Source organism: Drosophila innubila, chromosome X, assembly GCF_004354385.1.
Source record: "Drosophila innubila isolate TH190305 chromosome X, UK_Dinn_1.0, whole genome shotgun sequence".
Classification (NCBI taxonomy): domain Eukaryota; kingdom Metazoa; phylum Arthropoda; class Insecta; order Diptera; family Drosophilidae; genus Drosophila; species Drosophila innubila.
The window spans coordinates 20,987,370-21,003,036 of NC_047626.1; the positions used below are offsets into that span (position 1 = coordinate 20,987,370).

The 15,667-nt window shown below is 37.1% G+C and overlaps 4 protein-coding genes and 1 long non-coding RNA gene across 7 annotated transcripts; 2 read left to right on the forward strand and 3 right to left on the reverse strand.

Moving 5' to 3' along the window:
- Position 1: 1 nt before the first annotated feature.
- On the reverse strand, positions 2-1,999 carry LOC117791906. Of its 2 annotated transcripts, none has more exons than XR_004618113.1 (3): positions 1,947-1,999; positions 121-291; positions 2-20 (listed from the first exon to the last, which is right to left on the reverse strand). It is a non-coding gene; the product is annotated as an uncharacterized LOC117791906 (long non-coding RNA). The 2 variants fall into 2 exon arrangements; XR_004618112.1 differs by lacking the exon at positions 1,947-1,999 and adding an exon at positions 1,781-1,937.
- A 652-nt stretch (positions 2,000-2,651) lies between these two features.
- On the forward strand, positions 2,652-7,648 carry LOC117791871 (DDB1- and CUL4-associated factor 7). Of its 2 annotated transcripts, none has more exons than XM_034631785.1 (7): positions 2,652-2,713; positions 3,070-3,216; positions 3,324-3,606; positions 3,681-3,873; positions 3,995-4,454; positions 4,529-4,710; positions 5,266-7,648. In XM_034631785.1, the coding sequence occupies exons 4-7, from the start codon at positions 3,683-3,685 to the stop codon at positions 5,462-5,464; spliced, it is 1,032 nt and encodes a 343-aa protein (XP_034487676.1). In that variant the 5' UTR covers positions 2,652-2,713; positions 3,070-3,216; positions 3,324-3,606; positions 3,681-3,682; the 3' UTR covers positions 5,465-7,648. The 2 variants fall into 2 exon arrangements, with proteins under 2 accessions (XP_034487676.1, XP_034487684.1); XM_034631793.1 differs by having other exon boundaries at positions 2,693-2,713; positions 3,073-3,216.
- Positions 7,446-10,533, reverse strand: LOC117791832 (protein tilB). Its single transcript, XM_034631734.1, has 6 exons — positions 10,302-10,533; positions 9,730-10,238; positions 8,627-8,970; positions 7,885-8,121; positions 7,733-7,815; positions 7,446-7,596 (listed from the first exon to the last, which is right to left on the reverse strand). Exons 1-5 carry the CDS (start codon positions 10,309-10,311, stop codon positions 7,737-7,739), a joined length of 1,179 nt encoding a protein of 392 aa, XP_034487625.1. The 5' UTR covers positions 10,312-10,533; the 3' UTR covers positions 7,446-7,596; positions 7,733-7,736.
- Positions 10,534-10,871: 338 nt separating this feature from the next.
- LOC117791886 lies at positions 10,872-12,611 on the forward strand. The gene is made up of 2 exons (XM_034631804.1): positions 10,872-11,633; positions 12,271-12,611. Exons 1-2 carry the CDS (start codon positions 10,933-10,935, stop codon positions 12,473-12,475), a joined length of 906 nt encoding a protein of 301 aa, XP_034487695.1. The 5' UTR covers positions 10,872-10,932; the 3' UTR covers positions 12,476-12,611.
- A 17-nt stretch (positions 12,612-12,628) lies between these two features.
- Positions 12,629-15,444, reverse strand: LOC117791824 (solute carrier family 35 member E1 homolog). The gene is made up of 4 exons (XM_034631721.1): positions 14,916-15,444; positions 14,600-14,808; positions 13,800-13,925; positions 12,629-13,714 (listed from the first exon to the last, which is right to left on the reverse strand). Exons 1-4 carry the CDS (start codon positions 15,244-15,246, stop codon positions 13,190-13,192), a joined length of 1,191 nt encoding a protein of 396 aa, XP_034487612.1. The 5' UTR covers positions 15,247-15,444; the 3' UTR covers positions 12,629-13,189.
- Positions 15,445-15,667: the final 223 nt, after the last annotated feature.

Sequence of the window (15,667 nt, forward strand, 5' to 3'; positions counted from 1 at the left end):
TGTTGCACTCGATATTATTGCTGTAATAGTGAGAGTGAAAGTAAATGAGATGAGTAAGAGAACAGCTTTTAAAATGGCCATGTGAGATGCACACAAATACACAAACACACACATACTCACCTTGGCTTGCAGTTGCTCTCTCTCTTTCTCTGTCTCTCTTGTTGCTAATTTCTGCTTATTTACATAGTTAATAATTGTTGTTGCTTGTTGTTTTTTTTTTTGTTTTGTTTATTTGTTTGTTACTTATGCTACTTGTAAGACCCGTTATTGTTGCAGTAGAGAATAGGCAAACTGTAAAGAGAATATTCATCGTGAGCGACCTTCGATAGTCAATATGCATTCAAATACATACAGACATACAGTTAATCAAATTAGTGTTTTGACAGCTTCCAAATCTTGCTCAATTTCTCTTGTAAGATATATTTGTTGCTTATGGATTTTCATTTTCTTTTTCTATTATTCATTGAATTTAACTATTTTTAAAAACAGAAAAACAAATATGTGAAGTTTTCAGTTTTAAAACACTTTCTTGACTAACTGTTTGTTTTGCATGTGCATATGCTTGGAGGATGTACATATGTATGTTTATCAACAAACAGTTGCAGTTTATTACTAATACGATAAATTTATCACGGACTTAACAGCGACGTCGACACTTGTTTACAAAATAACAAAGCCAACAACAACAAGAAATGCGCATACATACATACACACATATCACACAATACTCGTAAAGTTTCACATCGTCACTGAGCTGGCGCTGCAGCTTGTTTTAACAGCAACAACAACAACTACAAGAAGAAGAAGCAGCACATCACACATGGACTCGCTACCGGTGTATGTGTGTGTGTTTGGGGGTAGCTATGCGGTAACAGTGAAGTTGTATATGTATGCGTATAAGACGCCGCCAGGCTGTCTACGGCCCTATACGGCGCGCAATGTCATTGTAACCGAGGAAACCGTTGCTCGTGTTACGCTAGTGTGCGTACGCTTCGTACATAGTGTGTGTGTGTGTGTGTGTATATATATATATATGTGTGTGGGGTAGGGCGCCACACACTCTCTCGCACACACATGCACGAAAACAAACAGACAGACACATGGTCACTATCATATCGATCTCTCGTTCATAAATACGAATACAACTGAAACTACAACTACAACTACAACCATAAACAGAGCACTACAACTCATTCAGATTCACACATTCCAATACGCCTATGCGAAGCAACGATGCCGAAAATCGCGTCAAAATCGAAATAATTATAATAAAAGCAAAAAACAAAAAAAAAAAATTAAAAAAGAAAGAAAAAGAAAAAAGGCGAATCTATTTATAAAAGCGCTTAAAAGCACACACACAGCTGGCTGGCGCTGGCGGTCGCCACGTTCCCGTTCGTTGGGTGGTGCGGCGGTGGCGGCTGTAGTAAAACTGCGCTGCTTTGCCTGGCCTATAAGCTGCATGCGCGCAAATGAGATAGCAATATTGATATTGGCGACAGCGACACACTAACACACACCAACAGACGATAAACACACACACATACATTCAACTTTATGTACATATACGCGGCCAAGCAGGCAACGTACAAATTACGCAAAGTGAAATATCTTTCTCCTCAAAAATGGAAAGTGGAAAAGTGACGACTACGATTGTGAATTTTATTTCAGAACGCGCACATTTTAATGTATGCATTTAAAAGGAGTTCAGTGCCATTGTATCAATGGCAGCCAGTATCAGCAATTTATTTATAAAATTTATCATCCGACACAACCCACTCACGACGCTAGAAAAAAAATATCCGTAACACTTAATTGTATCACCAACTCGCACGCACAAACTATACTATTTATGAATTACACTACAAGAGCTGCTTTACATGGTAATAATTTATATTATTGGCTATTTTTTTTATATGCAATTTTTCAGCCCACAGCCGCAGACTCACTTAAGAAGAAGTAGAGTTGTGCCGTTTCGTTTCGTTCTGAAAAAGTTCAAATGAACGATTCATTAAAATGAGCCAGTGAACTTATTCAATTACTCATGAACTATATCGTTAATATTTCAGTTGGTCAGCTTAAATTCCACAATTTAATATCTTCAATATTTCTCAGGTCCATAGTAAATTGCACGAGTGGACGCAATATCTGGCCTTTTTTGTGGACACTTTCGTTGTATGAAACGAGTTCTTTATAGGTTATTTGTTTAGTGATACAACCCAAAAAACATTTGTCATTAATTCTAATTAAGAACTTAAAATACATTTCACTATCACATCGTTCATAAGCAACTGATCAGTTGGTCAGAATGATCTATTCATCTTTTATTGCTCATGACCAACTGAATAGAATCGTTTATCGTTCATATTCCAACTGAATTGAAAGTTCATAGTTGAATAATGAGCTAAATGACCTATTTTGTTCACGTCTCAAAAATTACCTAGTGAGCTCCTGGGGCAGCCTTGGACTTCCAGAAAACGGTTCAATTGCATTTCAGAAAAAGTTAAATTATGTGAGCTGAACTTGTTTCCAAAAGAGCTGAATAGCTCTAGGGCTGCATCGACCTAGAATCGATACATGAAAATTATGTATGAATTTTTCATCGTGCCGCAGATGGTACAAAATCATAAAATATCGAATATTGTCGCCATCGCCAATACCAGAAAAAGTGGCAACTCCGCCGTGTATATACATTTTGAGAGAAAATTCTGTTCAGGTGTGAAAATTTTTTACAACTTTAACTCTATTATTATAAAATTATATTTAAGTATAAATGGCTTACTGATTAAATGAATTATTGCTGTTGCCATTAACATAGCTCGTATAGTGCGTTAAGCCGTATATACTTATTTATAAACAAAATCTTACAACCGCAAATTGTCGCGTCGCATTACAATTCAGTGTTGCCAACATTTGTATTTGCAAAAAACCAATCTCTGCTAAATCTCTTAAAGCGTATAGCTTTAAGTACTAATATTCAGTCCTGGTCTTAAGAAGCAGACCTGCGCTCACTGCACAACATGTATTTATATAGGAACAACAAATTAACAGTATGAAATAAAACAATTTCAGAAGGGCTACGAATAACCGCCGTTCTAGCTACTAATATACATTTGAAGGACTCTGGACATTAAATAGCTAAATCTTACCGGAAAAGGCTGAGTGGGCAACACTTGAGCCTGCGCCGCCGCCGCCGCCAACGTCGTCATACAAAATGAAGTGAGCAACAAAGAAAATTAAAAAAAATAAATAAATAAATGAATAAATCCAAATAACACACCAATTTGCACAATAATTCTGATAAAAATAATATTCTTTTGTTGCAGTAAACCAAAGAGTACAGCGTTTTTTTGTTAATTTTCGGATTTTAAGTCGTCTCGTCGTCATTGTCATCATTATTCGCATCATAACTGCATTGGCATCGTCATTTTTTAGCAGCTCTGTCTTAAACCAACCATCGCTTCCTCCCCCACCCCGCCTAGCTAGCTTTTGGGGGATAAACCTTGAGTAGAAGTTCGGTTTCTGGATAATAATTTGTGTTTGCAACTAGGAGCATCGTCTTGTCGTCTTCTTCATTCCCCCAACACACACACAGATATTCATATTTAGGTGAGCACCTTGGAGAGTTCATCTCGTGGTATATTTTTTATTATTGTTTATTTATCTGATCTCTGGCTTTGCAGTTATGTCATCGACCGCCGGCAAACGCAAAGAAATCTACAAATACCTGGCGCCATGGCCCTTGTACTCCATGAACTGGAGCGTGCGGCCGGACAAACGTTTCCGCCTTGCGCTGGGCAGTTTCATTGAGGAATACAACAACAAAGTGCAAATCATTAGTCTGGACGAGGATACCAGCGAATTTAGTGCTAAAAGGTACACAAATCTTCTCCAAGTCGTACATAATTAGAGAGAAATCTGTAAAGGATAAACAAATAGCCTTATTGTTATTACCATTTACTTTAATTTCTCTTATTTTTTCCTGTTGCATCTTTAGCACCTTTGACCATCCATATCCAACAACGAAAATCATGTGGATACCAGACTCCAAAGGCATCTATCCCGATCTGTTGGCCACCAGCGGTGATTATTTACGTGTTTGGCGCGCTGGTGAGCCGGATACACGTCTGGAATGTGTGCTGAATAACAATAAGAACAGTGACTTTTGTGCGCCGCTCACATCGTTCGATTGGAATGAGGTGGATCCCAATCTGGTTGGCACATCATCGATAGACACAACATGCACAATATGGGGTCTGGAAACGGGACAACCGCACGCACGCGTATATGTGGCCGGTCATGTGAAGACGCAGCTGATAGCACACGACAAGGAGGTTTATGATATTGCATTTTCACGCGCCGGCGGCGGCCGGGATATGTTCGCCTCTGTGGGTGCTGATGGCTCTGTGCGTATGTTCGATTTGCGTCATTTGGAGCACTCGACCATTATCTATGAGGTGGATAGGAAATATGGGTTAATTTGATTGGGTGTAATCACTAATGGTTTATTGTTTATCATTGCCTTCAATAGGATCCTGCGCACACGGCGCTGCTGCGCTTGGCCTGGAACAAACAGGATCCGAATTACTTAGCCACAGTTGCCATGGATTCATGCGAAGTTATTATTTTAGATGTTCGTGTTCCTTGTACACCTGTTGCAAGACTGAGCAATCACAGAGCGTGCGTCAACGGTATTGCGTGGGCGCCGCATAGGTAAGACATTAACCCATCTGGAGACGACGAGGGTCGACGTATAAGTCATTGACCTAAGTAGAAAAAATGATACTTTTTGATTTAAATTCCTATTTTGTTGGAAAGTCTAATTCATCATCTGATGACTGGTTAAGTTTATTTCAACTGTTTAATTGTGACAACATTTTAGAGTCAACAACTTTGAAAACCTTGCAAAAATCTGTAATTTTAATTATCAAAAAACACAAATAGAAGGTTAATTCGACACTGATTCAATAGGAATTCTGCACTGTCGAAATTAAGTTCAACTATGGAAACAAATACCGCATTTAAAAACAAAAACAATAGGTAGTTTTCATCAGTTGGAAAAAAGCATAGTTATAATGGCAAATTAATGTAAATTGTGCAACAAATTGAAATTGAAAGACAGTTGGATAAAGTGCATTTCTCTAAAGACGATTATGTTGAGAATTAAATTAAATTCCATGCAAAATAGTTGCAATTATCTGCTTAGGTCAATGACTTATATAAATTTATCTCGTAATGTATTGATTAATGTTGAATTTTATTTTGCAGTTCCTGTCACATTTGCACTGCCGGTGATGATCACCAAGCACTGATCTGGGATATACAACAAATGCCACGCGCAATCGAGGATCCAATTTTAGCCTATACAGCTGCTGAAGGCGAAGTCAATCAAATACAATGGGGTGCCACGCAACCCGATTGGATAGCCATTTGCTATAACAAAGCGTGCGAGATCCTGCGGGTCTAAGAGTCAATTTTTCTTGCCTCCCTTAAGCCTCCCACACACACACACACACATACACACAAACACACACATATATGCCCCTACCCATCACTGCTCTGTCTGCGGTTGTGGATGTGGACAGCGGACTGTGGATAAAATGCTGTTGAGCAACGCTCAGTTGTCGAGCAACAAGAACAAAAACAACAGCAGCAGCTCACACAACACATCAAAATATAAACAGACAACATTCACACACACACACATACACATACACACAAACAACACACACACATAGAAACGCAATGTAGTTGTAGGTTTTGTAGACACACAGCGGAAGAAACGCGTTTTAATTATTATAAAATATATATACACACATATAGTATATATGTATATAAGTATAATTTTGTATTCGGATAACGATCTGTGTATTCCGAACGCCATTCCGTCTCGTGTTCTATCCAAGAAACCAGTGAGAATGATTTTGGAGACGTTTGAAGTGAAAAAGGCGGGGCAATCCGATTGATTCGATTCGAATCTATTTCGATTCGTTTAGAGTTTTTAGTTTATCTTAGATTAGTTGAACATACAATTATGATATAAGTCTCAAGGTATAACCAAAATATGTATTGCTATTTGTAATTTATTTGACAATTTGACTTTTTTCACTTTTCATGCTGAAAAGTTAACCAATTAGCCGCTTGATTCGGGCTTCTTTTGTTTATAATTATTCCTTTGTTTTTTTTTTTTTCCTTTTTAATGACAAATGAAACATAAATATAACAACAAAAAGAAGAACAACAAAAACAATGTCCTACCTCGTTTTCCAACAAATAAATGTTAAGAATTTGTGTCTAGCCGCAGTAACCACAACAACAACAACAACAACTACATGCAAACAACAACAACAACAGAGAGAAACCAAAAAGAATGCAAAACGCTTTTTTCGAAATGTTTTTTAATTCTTTGTTCAACGTTTTATTATACGTTTTCTATGAGAACCAAAAAAGTAAAAATAAATAAAACAAAAATCACAAAGGACTTAAGCAAAACGATAAACGCAAAGCAAACATAAATAAGCGAAAATACTTGTATTAAGAATAAAACCAAAATGAAAACAAAAACAACTGCACAACCACAGCTAAAAAAAAAAAACAATACAATACTATTTAAAATACAACTAAAACAAAGAAAAAAAAAAAAAACCGAAATATTATATGAGCGAGAGAGAATACAAGATTGTTGCTATCCATTTAAAAAAAAAAACAAACAAAAGAAAAACACAAAAATGTAATGACTGCATACGATTACCATAATAATTATAATAATAATAACAATAATGATAACAATTAATTTCATGAAAATACAGCAAGCCCGAAAGATCGATCAATCCTCACTCGTAAGCACTGAGAACAGATAAATAGAACTATCCAACAAAATACAACAATTTTATACGGTCGAAACTACAAAGCGCTGCTCTGAGACTGAGACAAAGTGAAAACGAAAAAGACAAGGAGAACAAATGAGAAAGAGACAGAATATGTATCTTAAATCCCTTTTGCTGTTTGCTCAGAATGAGAGAAAGACATTTATTTGGTAACTTCAACTTGCAACTGCTCATCAATTATATATAAATATATATCGTATTCAAACTCCATTACAAATCCAATTATATACAAACAGAAATATGCAATTGTTTAATGTGTTTTGCTTTTGTTTTTAGTTGGAAACAAACTCAAACTCTGTAAACTTGACAAGACTTAGTGCATTGTAAACGCCAAATAAACAAAAGATCATGAAAATCAATCCCAATCCAAATCAGATACATTAATTAAGCAGACATTATTTGGCTAACGGTTTCCGTAACTCGTAGCATTCAGATTCATAATTAGCCAAAAGACAACAACATATTCTTTATACTTACACACACACACACAATCACATACAACCTTATATATATATATCTATATATTATATATTGTATTGTATAATTAAGTGAAACGATTGATTTTTGTTTTGCCCAATTGTTTGCATCGTTTTTATTCAATTAAAACATCATAAGTTAGTAATATACAGATGTAACAAATATCACTATATATATATATATGTATCTGTGTATATATATAGTATAGACATCTGGGTCAGCGCGGAGTGATTAACTAGAAGGCAGCAGCAGGATTGTAAGAGCAGCATAGAGAGACGAAAAAAACATTTAAAAAAAAACACCAAAAAAAAACAAAAAATTATTTAAATAAACCATTTTTAAATGAACATCAATTGAGATTCCAGACTTACCAATTTATATCAAATCGGGCAGATCGGGCGGCGCACATATATTACTAATGTCCACAACGCCTTGTGGTTCCTTTTCAGCAACGCTGCAAAAGATTGGATTAAATGGATGAACATCAAGTTGATATATATAAATCAGGTAGAATTCTTATCACCTTTTGCCGGAATCGGCTGATCGCTTGGCCGGAGCATAGGACTTGATGCGGAGCATCTCATTGGCCTTGACTTTCTTGAGTATGATCTGCAGATGTCCAGTGATTTGGGAACGCTGCACCACAGACTCATCCGGTTTGACCTCCTCATTGTAAACTATTTGAAAAATCTTTCCCTTGACCGTGACTCGCACATAGGTTGTCTCTATGTCCACATTGATGAGCGATGTGTCTAGATGTCTGGAAAAATGTATTTTAAAAATCAAGTAAAATTAGGGACCGTAACGATTATAAATATTATAAAAAGGGTAAATTAATGGATTGTTTTACCATATAAAGTGATCTTAACTCTAAATTTTTAATTTTTATCATAGAAATTAGATATGTTGGTTAAATTTCAATTTTTAGTTTTTTAAAAATAAAAATAAAAAATGTATATACTTTTTTTAAAATTATAATTTAATTTTTAATTCCAATTTGTATATTAAAACTTTAATAAAAGGTTATTTTATAAAATTTAAATTTAATCATGTAAAAATCTTAAAATACCTAATTATTTTTTATTTTAGTTTAATTATTATTTCTACTGTTTTGTGATAAGAAATGATTAAGAGTTTAAAATAATTTATGTAATAAAAATGCATCAATTCACAGGATACGCAATCCAAGTATATCTGCATTTTTCTCATTTATCCAGATAATTTTTTTTTGGGACTTAATTTCATTGAACTTTTTCAATACAAACTTGTATACTTCCAGCACCAGGCTGTAGTGATCCGACTCATCCTGGAAATTGAATGGCAACTTGGCCTGGTTCACATTGTAGGGTCTACCACAAGGTGCAAATAAATGCGGTGTCCTTTTGGGCTTTTCGGTCAATGGATTCGGCTTGGACTCGCCCCGCTCCCTGCCCAGCTTGTGCTGTCGCGCAATCTCCGTGCGTATCTCGGGACAGTGCTCACTCTTCGCATTCCAGAAGGCACGAGTACGCTCCTCTTCATCCTCCAGGCCGGCACACTGTTCGGCCAGAGCTGCTTGCTGCTCGGCAACACGTATACGTTGTTCATCCCGTTCCATGGCCTGGTCGGCCTGTTTTTAAAAAACATCAATATCGATAATATTTCGATATTTACAATTTATGATCGATGATTTCATCTATGTGCGTTTTAAAATTTATTGTGTTTTAAGTACGTGTACATATTCAGGGGTGGCACTGAAAATGAAACTTACCGAAAATCTCCCAGAAATCCATACATTTTTGGGGGATTTTCGGTTGGATTTTTAGCTGTTAGCAAAGCCCAAAAAAATATAAAATAGGTAACCCAAGTTCATAGGCACTAAGCAAATAACCTATAGAGTTTTCATTTCATACAACAAAAATGTGCACAGACATTGCGTTTTTTGTCTACGGTCAATTATAAAAACCAACAAAACATAGTTCTAAATTAAATTCCTAGTCCCCGCTTTTTGAGTTAAAAAATTTATTTTTTTTTTTAAATTTTTAGCATGTTATTATTAGCATATCTTTAGTGTTTTTAGTCCGATCCAGTCAAGATTGATATAAAACTCTTGTTAAGACCAAAACCTTTAAAATTTCACAGAATCAATTGTCCTTAAAACATAATATTCGTCCATGCGAGGACTTAAAACACCGAATTTTCCAACTCAGAAAGCGGAGACTAGGAATTGATTTTAGAACTATTGTTTCTTGGTGAATACATCTTAGAATTATCCGTAGATTACGAATTTGATAACCATTTTTTGTGAAAAAAAAAAAATAGATGCACCCTAATGCTCAACATTGCCCAAATATGGATATGTCAATATCTAATCCATAACCCTACCTACCTGGCATTGAACAATGACAGCACGATGTTGGGAGAGCAGACGCTGTGCCTGCAGACGCTCGGAGGGCACAATCTCCATGCAGTCGAGGCTGTGCAATTGCGGCAAAGTGCCAATCACAAAATCGCGATAGTGTGGATAATCCGTGCAGGGATTACCGGTCAGCAGCAGCTCCCGTAGATTGTAGTTGCCTTTCAAGGACTCCACACTGGTCAGTTCACCCACAAAGTTGAGCGTCAAGTCCAGTTTATTGAGGGACTCGAGTCCTTCGAGATTCTCAATGCGTTCAATGTTGTTGATCGCCACATTTAAATACTCCAGACGCTTCAGCTTGTGGAGATTTTCCAAGCGTGCCACGAGATTGGATTGCAACAAAAGTATCTTGAGATCACGGCACCAATTCTGCAGATTCTCAATGCACGTTATGTCCTCCTGGTGCAGCGACAGCTCCTCAAGCGTGCTAATCAATCTTTCATTATGCTCCGATTTCTTACGCACCAGTTCCTCGGTGACTTTTTAAAATGTTGACCAAGTTTTTATAATGCGAAAAATTTCTAGAGTATTTTTAAACTTACTGCGCACCATGATTGTTCGAAGCACCAACTAATTATGTAATTTTGTCTGACTATAGCAAAAACTATAACAAACAACAACCAGTTTACTACGTTGCTAGGAAAACGCTCTTGTTGCTATTGTTTTTGCCACCTAATAGAAATTCAAAGCTTGTGTCATCGGCGGGCGGCCGATTGAACTTATCGAAATTAACATAGCGGTCTGCATGGCGGCAACGTCATCGGATCGAAACGGTCACCCTGCTTCTGATTGGACGTCTGATAATGTGGAAATCTAATCAGACTGCACGCGCTAGCTACCGAATAAATTGAACAAATCCAGGAGCGGACTTAACAGAAAATATTTGCTATATTTGTATTAGAATGAAGGTTTTTATGCTCAACGGTTAACACTACGGTCCTTAACTATTATAAGATAAGGTAAAGGACCACATTTACAAGTAACTATGTGAATATATGTATTTCCAATTAAATGTAAACCAAATTTTTGCGAATATGATTTAATGATAATTCATATTGAATCCGCTCCTGTTCGCTACGCGCAGCGATAAGCCGGACTAGTTAAACGCAAACATGACCAACCGAAGACAGACGGATTTCGGCATTGTGAGTGTAATCAGCGTTTTAAATCAAAATGAGCGGTAAGGATATCGATATATTGCGCGAGCTTAACGATAATGAAGTTGATGAGTTGATGCAGTTGTATGACAACAAATACGGTCCACTTAACTTCCACTATTTGTTGTTGTACAACCAACGTAAATGGGATCGGCAGTTGGAGGCGGCAGGGATTTCCAAGGATGACAAAGCTTACATATCGATGCGCAAACGATTCTATACGCATCGGAAAGGGGATTTCCGAAAATTTGGCACTTATGTGAGTCTACACAAGGATATCGTGCAGAGTGTCTCATTCTTCAGCTGGCAATCGGAGGAGTCGCAGGAGTTGTTCGAATGCCTGAAGCAAACCGAACGCATTGAATGGGCATCGGGTGCATTGCTCACCAATGTTGATTTGAACTTTTGCGCACGTGTCAAGGATCTGGCCATGCGAAAGGGAGCGGGGGGCATCCAGGCACGCGAATGTTTTGGCATGGTGTTGCCACACGACGAGGCGCGATCCGTTAACGTGCCCGATTTGTTATCGGACTTTGAACTGCGAGCGCTTAACGATAACGATGCGCAAACTGTGCATACGATTTGGCCTAACAAAGGCGAAGGATCTCTTGAGTATCTACGTGCGCTAATCAGATTCAATAGGACACTCGGCGCCTGTCGGAGCGACACTGGCGAACTGATCGCCTGGATACTTCAAAACGATTTCTCAGGATTAGGGTAAGTTCTGATAGTATGTATGTATAAATATTTGGTTTGTAAAAGCCTTGGAGTGTTTTGACAAAATTTAAATTCACAGATTTGTTTTTTTATATATTTTTAAAAATATTTTTTTATTACTTGTTCTAAGCCCCATAGACAAGAATAATAAAATAGGAAATAATATAAAAATTCATAAAAAATATGTATTTTTTTACAAAAGAAATTCTGTAAATTTTGGATTTTGCCGACACAATTTTTTGACTAATTGTTTATGCATTCCTGTTCAGAACAAAACTGTTCTGAAATCCGTAACTTACCAAAAAAAAAACCGTCTTCTGAAAATTTTATTTCTTGTCTCCTTTTTAAGGAAAAAAAAAACAATAAAATCATAAATTTTTTTCTATATTTTTTCTTTATATATGTATTTATAAATCTGTCCTTATTAAACGAGTTAAATTAATTGAAAATCTGTACCGCAAAAATCGAGTTTGTCGATATCACCAATTAAGATGAATATAAGTAACAAAACTGAGTCTACATTTTATTAAAATCTCCTTTTCCTTAAAAGATAAAACTCATAAAAATATATACTGTATGCAGGAAGGGTATCTTGTAGTCATGCACTCTCGTCTAAGCCCATTTTAATTTGTTACAGAATGCTGCAGGTGCTGCCCAAGGTGGAACGTCGTGGTCTAGGCGGACTCCTGGCTGCCGCGATGACCAAGCGGATTGCCAAGGGGGAACAGGTGACGCTCACCGCATGGATTGTGACCAGCAATTGGCGTTCGGAGGCGCTGCTCTCTCGGATTGGCTACCGCAAAGGTATCGTCAACGAGTGGATTAAACTGTTGCCCGCCTAAAATATATATTGTTCTATACATATATATACACTTGTATTGTTGATCCTAAGGTGTTGGTTTGTGGTTGCATGAATGGGCACTTGGACGGGGTAAAATAAAAGTCAAATCATTTGCATAGTACGTAAGTACAAACATACATAATATGCCTATGTACACGGTCAACAATTTTTATTACGCTTTACAACGCGTTTCGGTCTTGTAAATACACTTTTAATGCTTAAACAAAATGAATTGAATCAAAATGAAAACAAAATTCAAATCTAGCGGCAACTGAGGCAAATCCCGGTCTTAAGTTCGGGTCAGATTTGGTCTCGATCTTACACATATTTACATACCGCTTTCGCACACATACATATATCATACAATAATTTACATTAGAATTTAGGACAGGGGGAGGTAGCGGGAATTCGATACAAAACAGAAATGGAAAGAAAACAGTCAATAATAATGTTAATCATATTAATTTGACAAGCACAAAGTGGAGGAACATTGGGAGCAGAGAGCAAGGAAGGAACAAGTAAAACATATATGCAGTAATATGTGATAGCTGTTTGAATGTTTGAACACTATTTATAGTTTTTACTACTGATAGAGATAACTCTGATATCTCTGATAAGATGTTATCTTTGCCAATGAATGCGTGTCCGCAACGAAGAGTGGTTGCGGGGGGGAGAAGGGGCGAGGGTTGGTAATACAATTTCTCTAAATACAAAACTAAACAAAAAGTAAGCGCGTTGAGCTCCCACTTGGCATCCCGCTTCCATTCGCCAGCAGACTGTTGCTCTTGGAAGACATTGGCATATTGACAGTTGCCGTCCCCGTTCCTGTCCCCGTCCCCGTCGTTGTGTGCATCTTGTGCAGACCATTTGGCAAATTGCCATTCATGGCATTCATGGGACTGCGATAATAGGAATCATTGTGCTGGAGCGGCGTGTACTTAACATGATTACTATGCGATATCGTAGTCGGTAGTTCTCTGCTCTTTGAGATTTGCTTGGCACGATTGTAGCAGAGCACACCGATAATGGCCAGCGACATGCCCAGACAGTTGACCCACGTAACCGGATTGCCCAAGATTAACAGCGACACGGCAATCACAAAAATGCGCTTCGAGGCGCTCGCCACAGCATATGTGAGGGGCGTCACTAGCGACAGCACACTAAAGGCAATTATATTTTGCATCCAATTGAGAACGCCGTCGGTGAATAGCAATGCAATCACTCGATAGTCAAGATTTTTCTAAAACACACAAAAATCATAAGTAATTATGAAATGAAATTATTATCAATTCAGAGTCATCTATATACACTATAAATATACTTACAATGGCCGTATGCCGGAGCACAGCTAAGCTGTCCATGTACAGCCAGAGAGGCAGGAAAATAAACAGGGACAGCTTGCCCAACAGATGCAGCAGTCGCAAGTGATGTATTCCCGTATCCTTGAGCACCTGGATTCAACGAAAAAGACAACTGACTTTAGATCGATGCAAAGCTTTGAGAAAAATTTTAAAGTTTCGGTTTGGTATATCGAACCGAGAAGTAAATTTACTTTCTAAATTGTTAAACATTACTCCTAGATATTTTAAGCTTTTAAAATTATTGATATAAGAATTTTTCAATACTTTAAAGACCTTAACTCAAGATTTAAATTAATGTTTTATGAAATTATAAATTCGAAATACGCACAATGTACAAACATATTTATTATACTCTTATTCTGGAATTTCTAGCTCATTAAAGAAAGCGTGACAGACCCCATAGAGTATATATATTTTATATCAGGACTCCGATCTATCCGTCTATTTGTTTCTATGCAAACTATTCTCTGAGTTTTGAAGCTATCTTAATGAAACATGGAATATCTCCGCCTTTTTGCTGCAAACAGTAGATATGTCGGAAATGGTTAGATCGAATCACTATATCATATAGTTGTCATAGGAATAATCGGTTAATAATCAACATTCAGTATGAAAAGATTTTTAGTTTTTTCGAGTTTTCTCAACCAAATTTACAGATTGTGTGTTTGTTTTTTTTTTTTTTCCTATACTCTGATCAACTTTGATTACATACTATATAATATAGCTGTCTCGAACATGATTATGGTATTTCCAAAAATGCTTACCTTCTTAGAGAAGATGTTTTGCATGGAAAAACCCATGGTGGAAATAAGAGCGCTGATTAATCCAAGCATATCAAATGAGATTTCCGTTACGGTCGCTATCGCCACGCCGGTGATGATGGGCAGGAGACTCAGGTAAACAAGTGTCGGCTGTTTCTCGCCAAAGAAGAGGCGCGTCAGAACAACGGTAAAAAGCGGCATAGTCGCTTTGACTTTGAAATGGCAAGCGAAGAACATGCATAAAATTATGATATATATGAATGTCATTACAATTTGCTGACGTGTGAGATATATGTATGTAATTATGTTGTAAGCTCACCAGTGTGCGCATAAGATACGGGCACCTTCCATAGCGATATATGCGATGTGACCGAGGCGAGCAGCTTGCCAATGGCCAGTGGCACAATTAATCGCATGTAATAGGATCGTGGTATTTCCTGATATTTCCGAATACGCCACAAATTGAAGAATGGCCCACTGTATAATGTAATGCTGCATAGCTGGACGAGGGTGACGGTTAGGGGGAATGGGAATTCATTGAGCACCATTTTGCCAATGACATTGTTGCTGGACGAGATGACGTACCAGAAGAGGCACATCAATACTACGACCGCAACATGGCGCGATCCTGTGCGCTTGCCACCCAACATTTTCTGTTGTTGTTGTGGTTGTTGTTGCTGTTATTTGTTGTTTTACTCAGAATGTGTAGCGCCCCAGTTTGTTGCCCTGTGCGCCTGCCAGTCAGCTGGTCGTACTTTTTTCACTTGCTTTATTGCATCTCGTTGTGTTTAAATATTAAATAGATGTTGCACGTCGACAATGTCGCCCGTTTGCAGTGGGTTGCCAACTTTTTAGAGTAAAAATCATAAGTTGCCACCCAGTAAAAATTTTCGATCTGGTTCGATTTCTAAACTAAAAAAAAAACAGGTACATTTTAGAAGCTAAAAGTTCTTACATTTTTGCAGAATATTTGTTTTAGAATTAATTTTGTTGAATTTTTTGATAAAATTTTTTAATTTTTATTGAGTTTTTTGCATTTTTAAATTTTTAATTTTCGTCCGTTCTGACAAA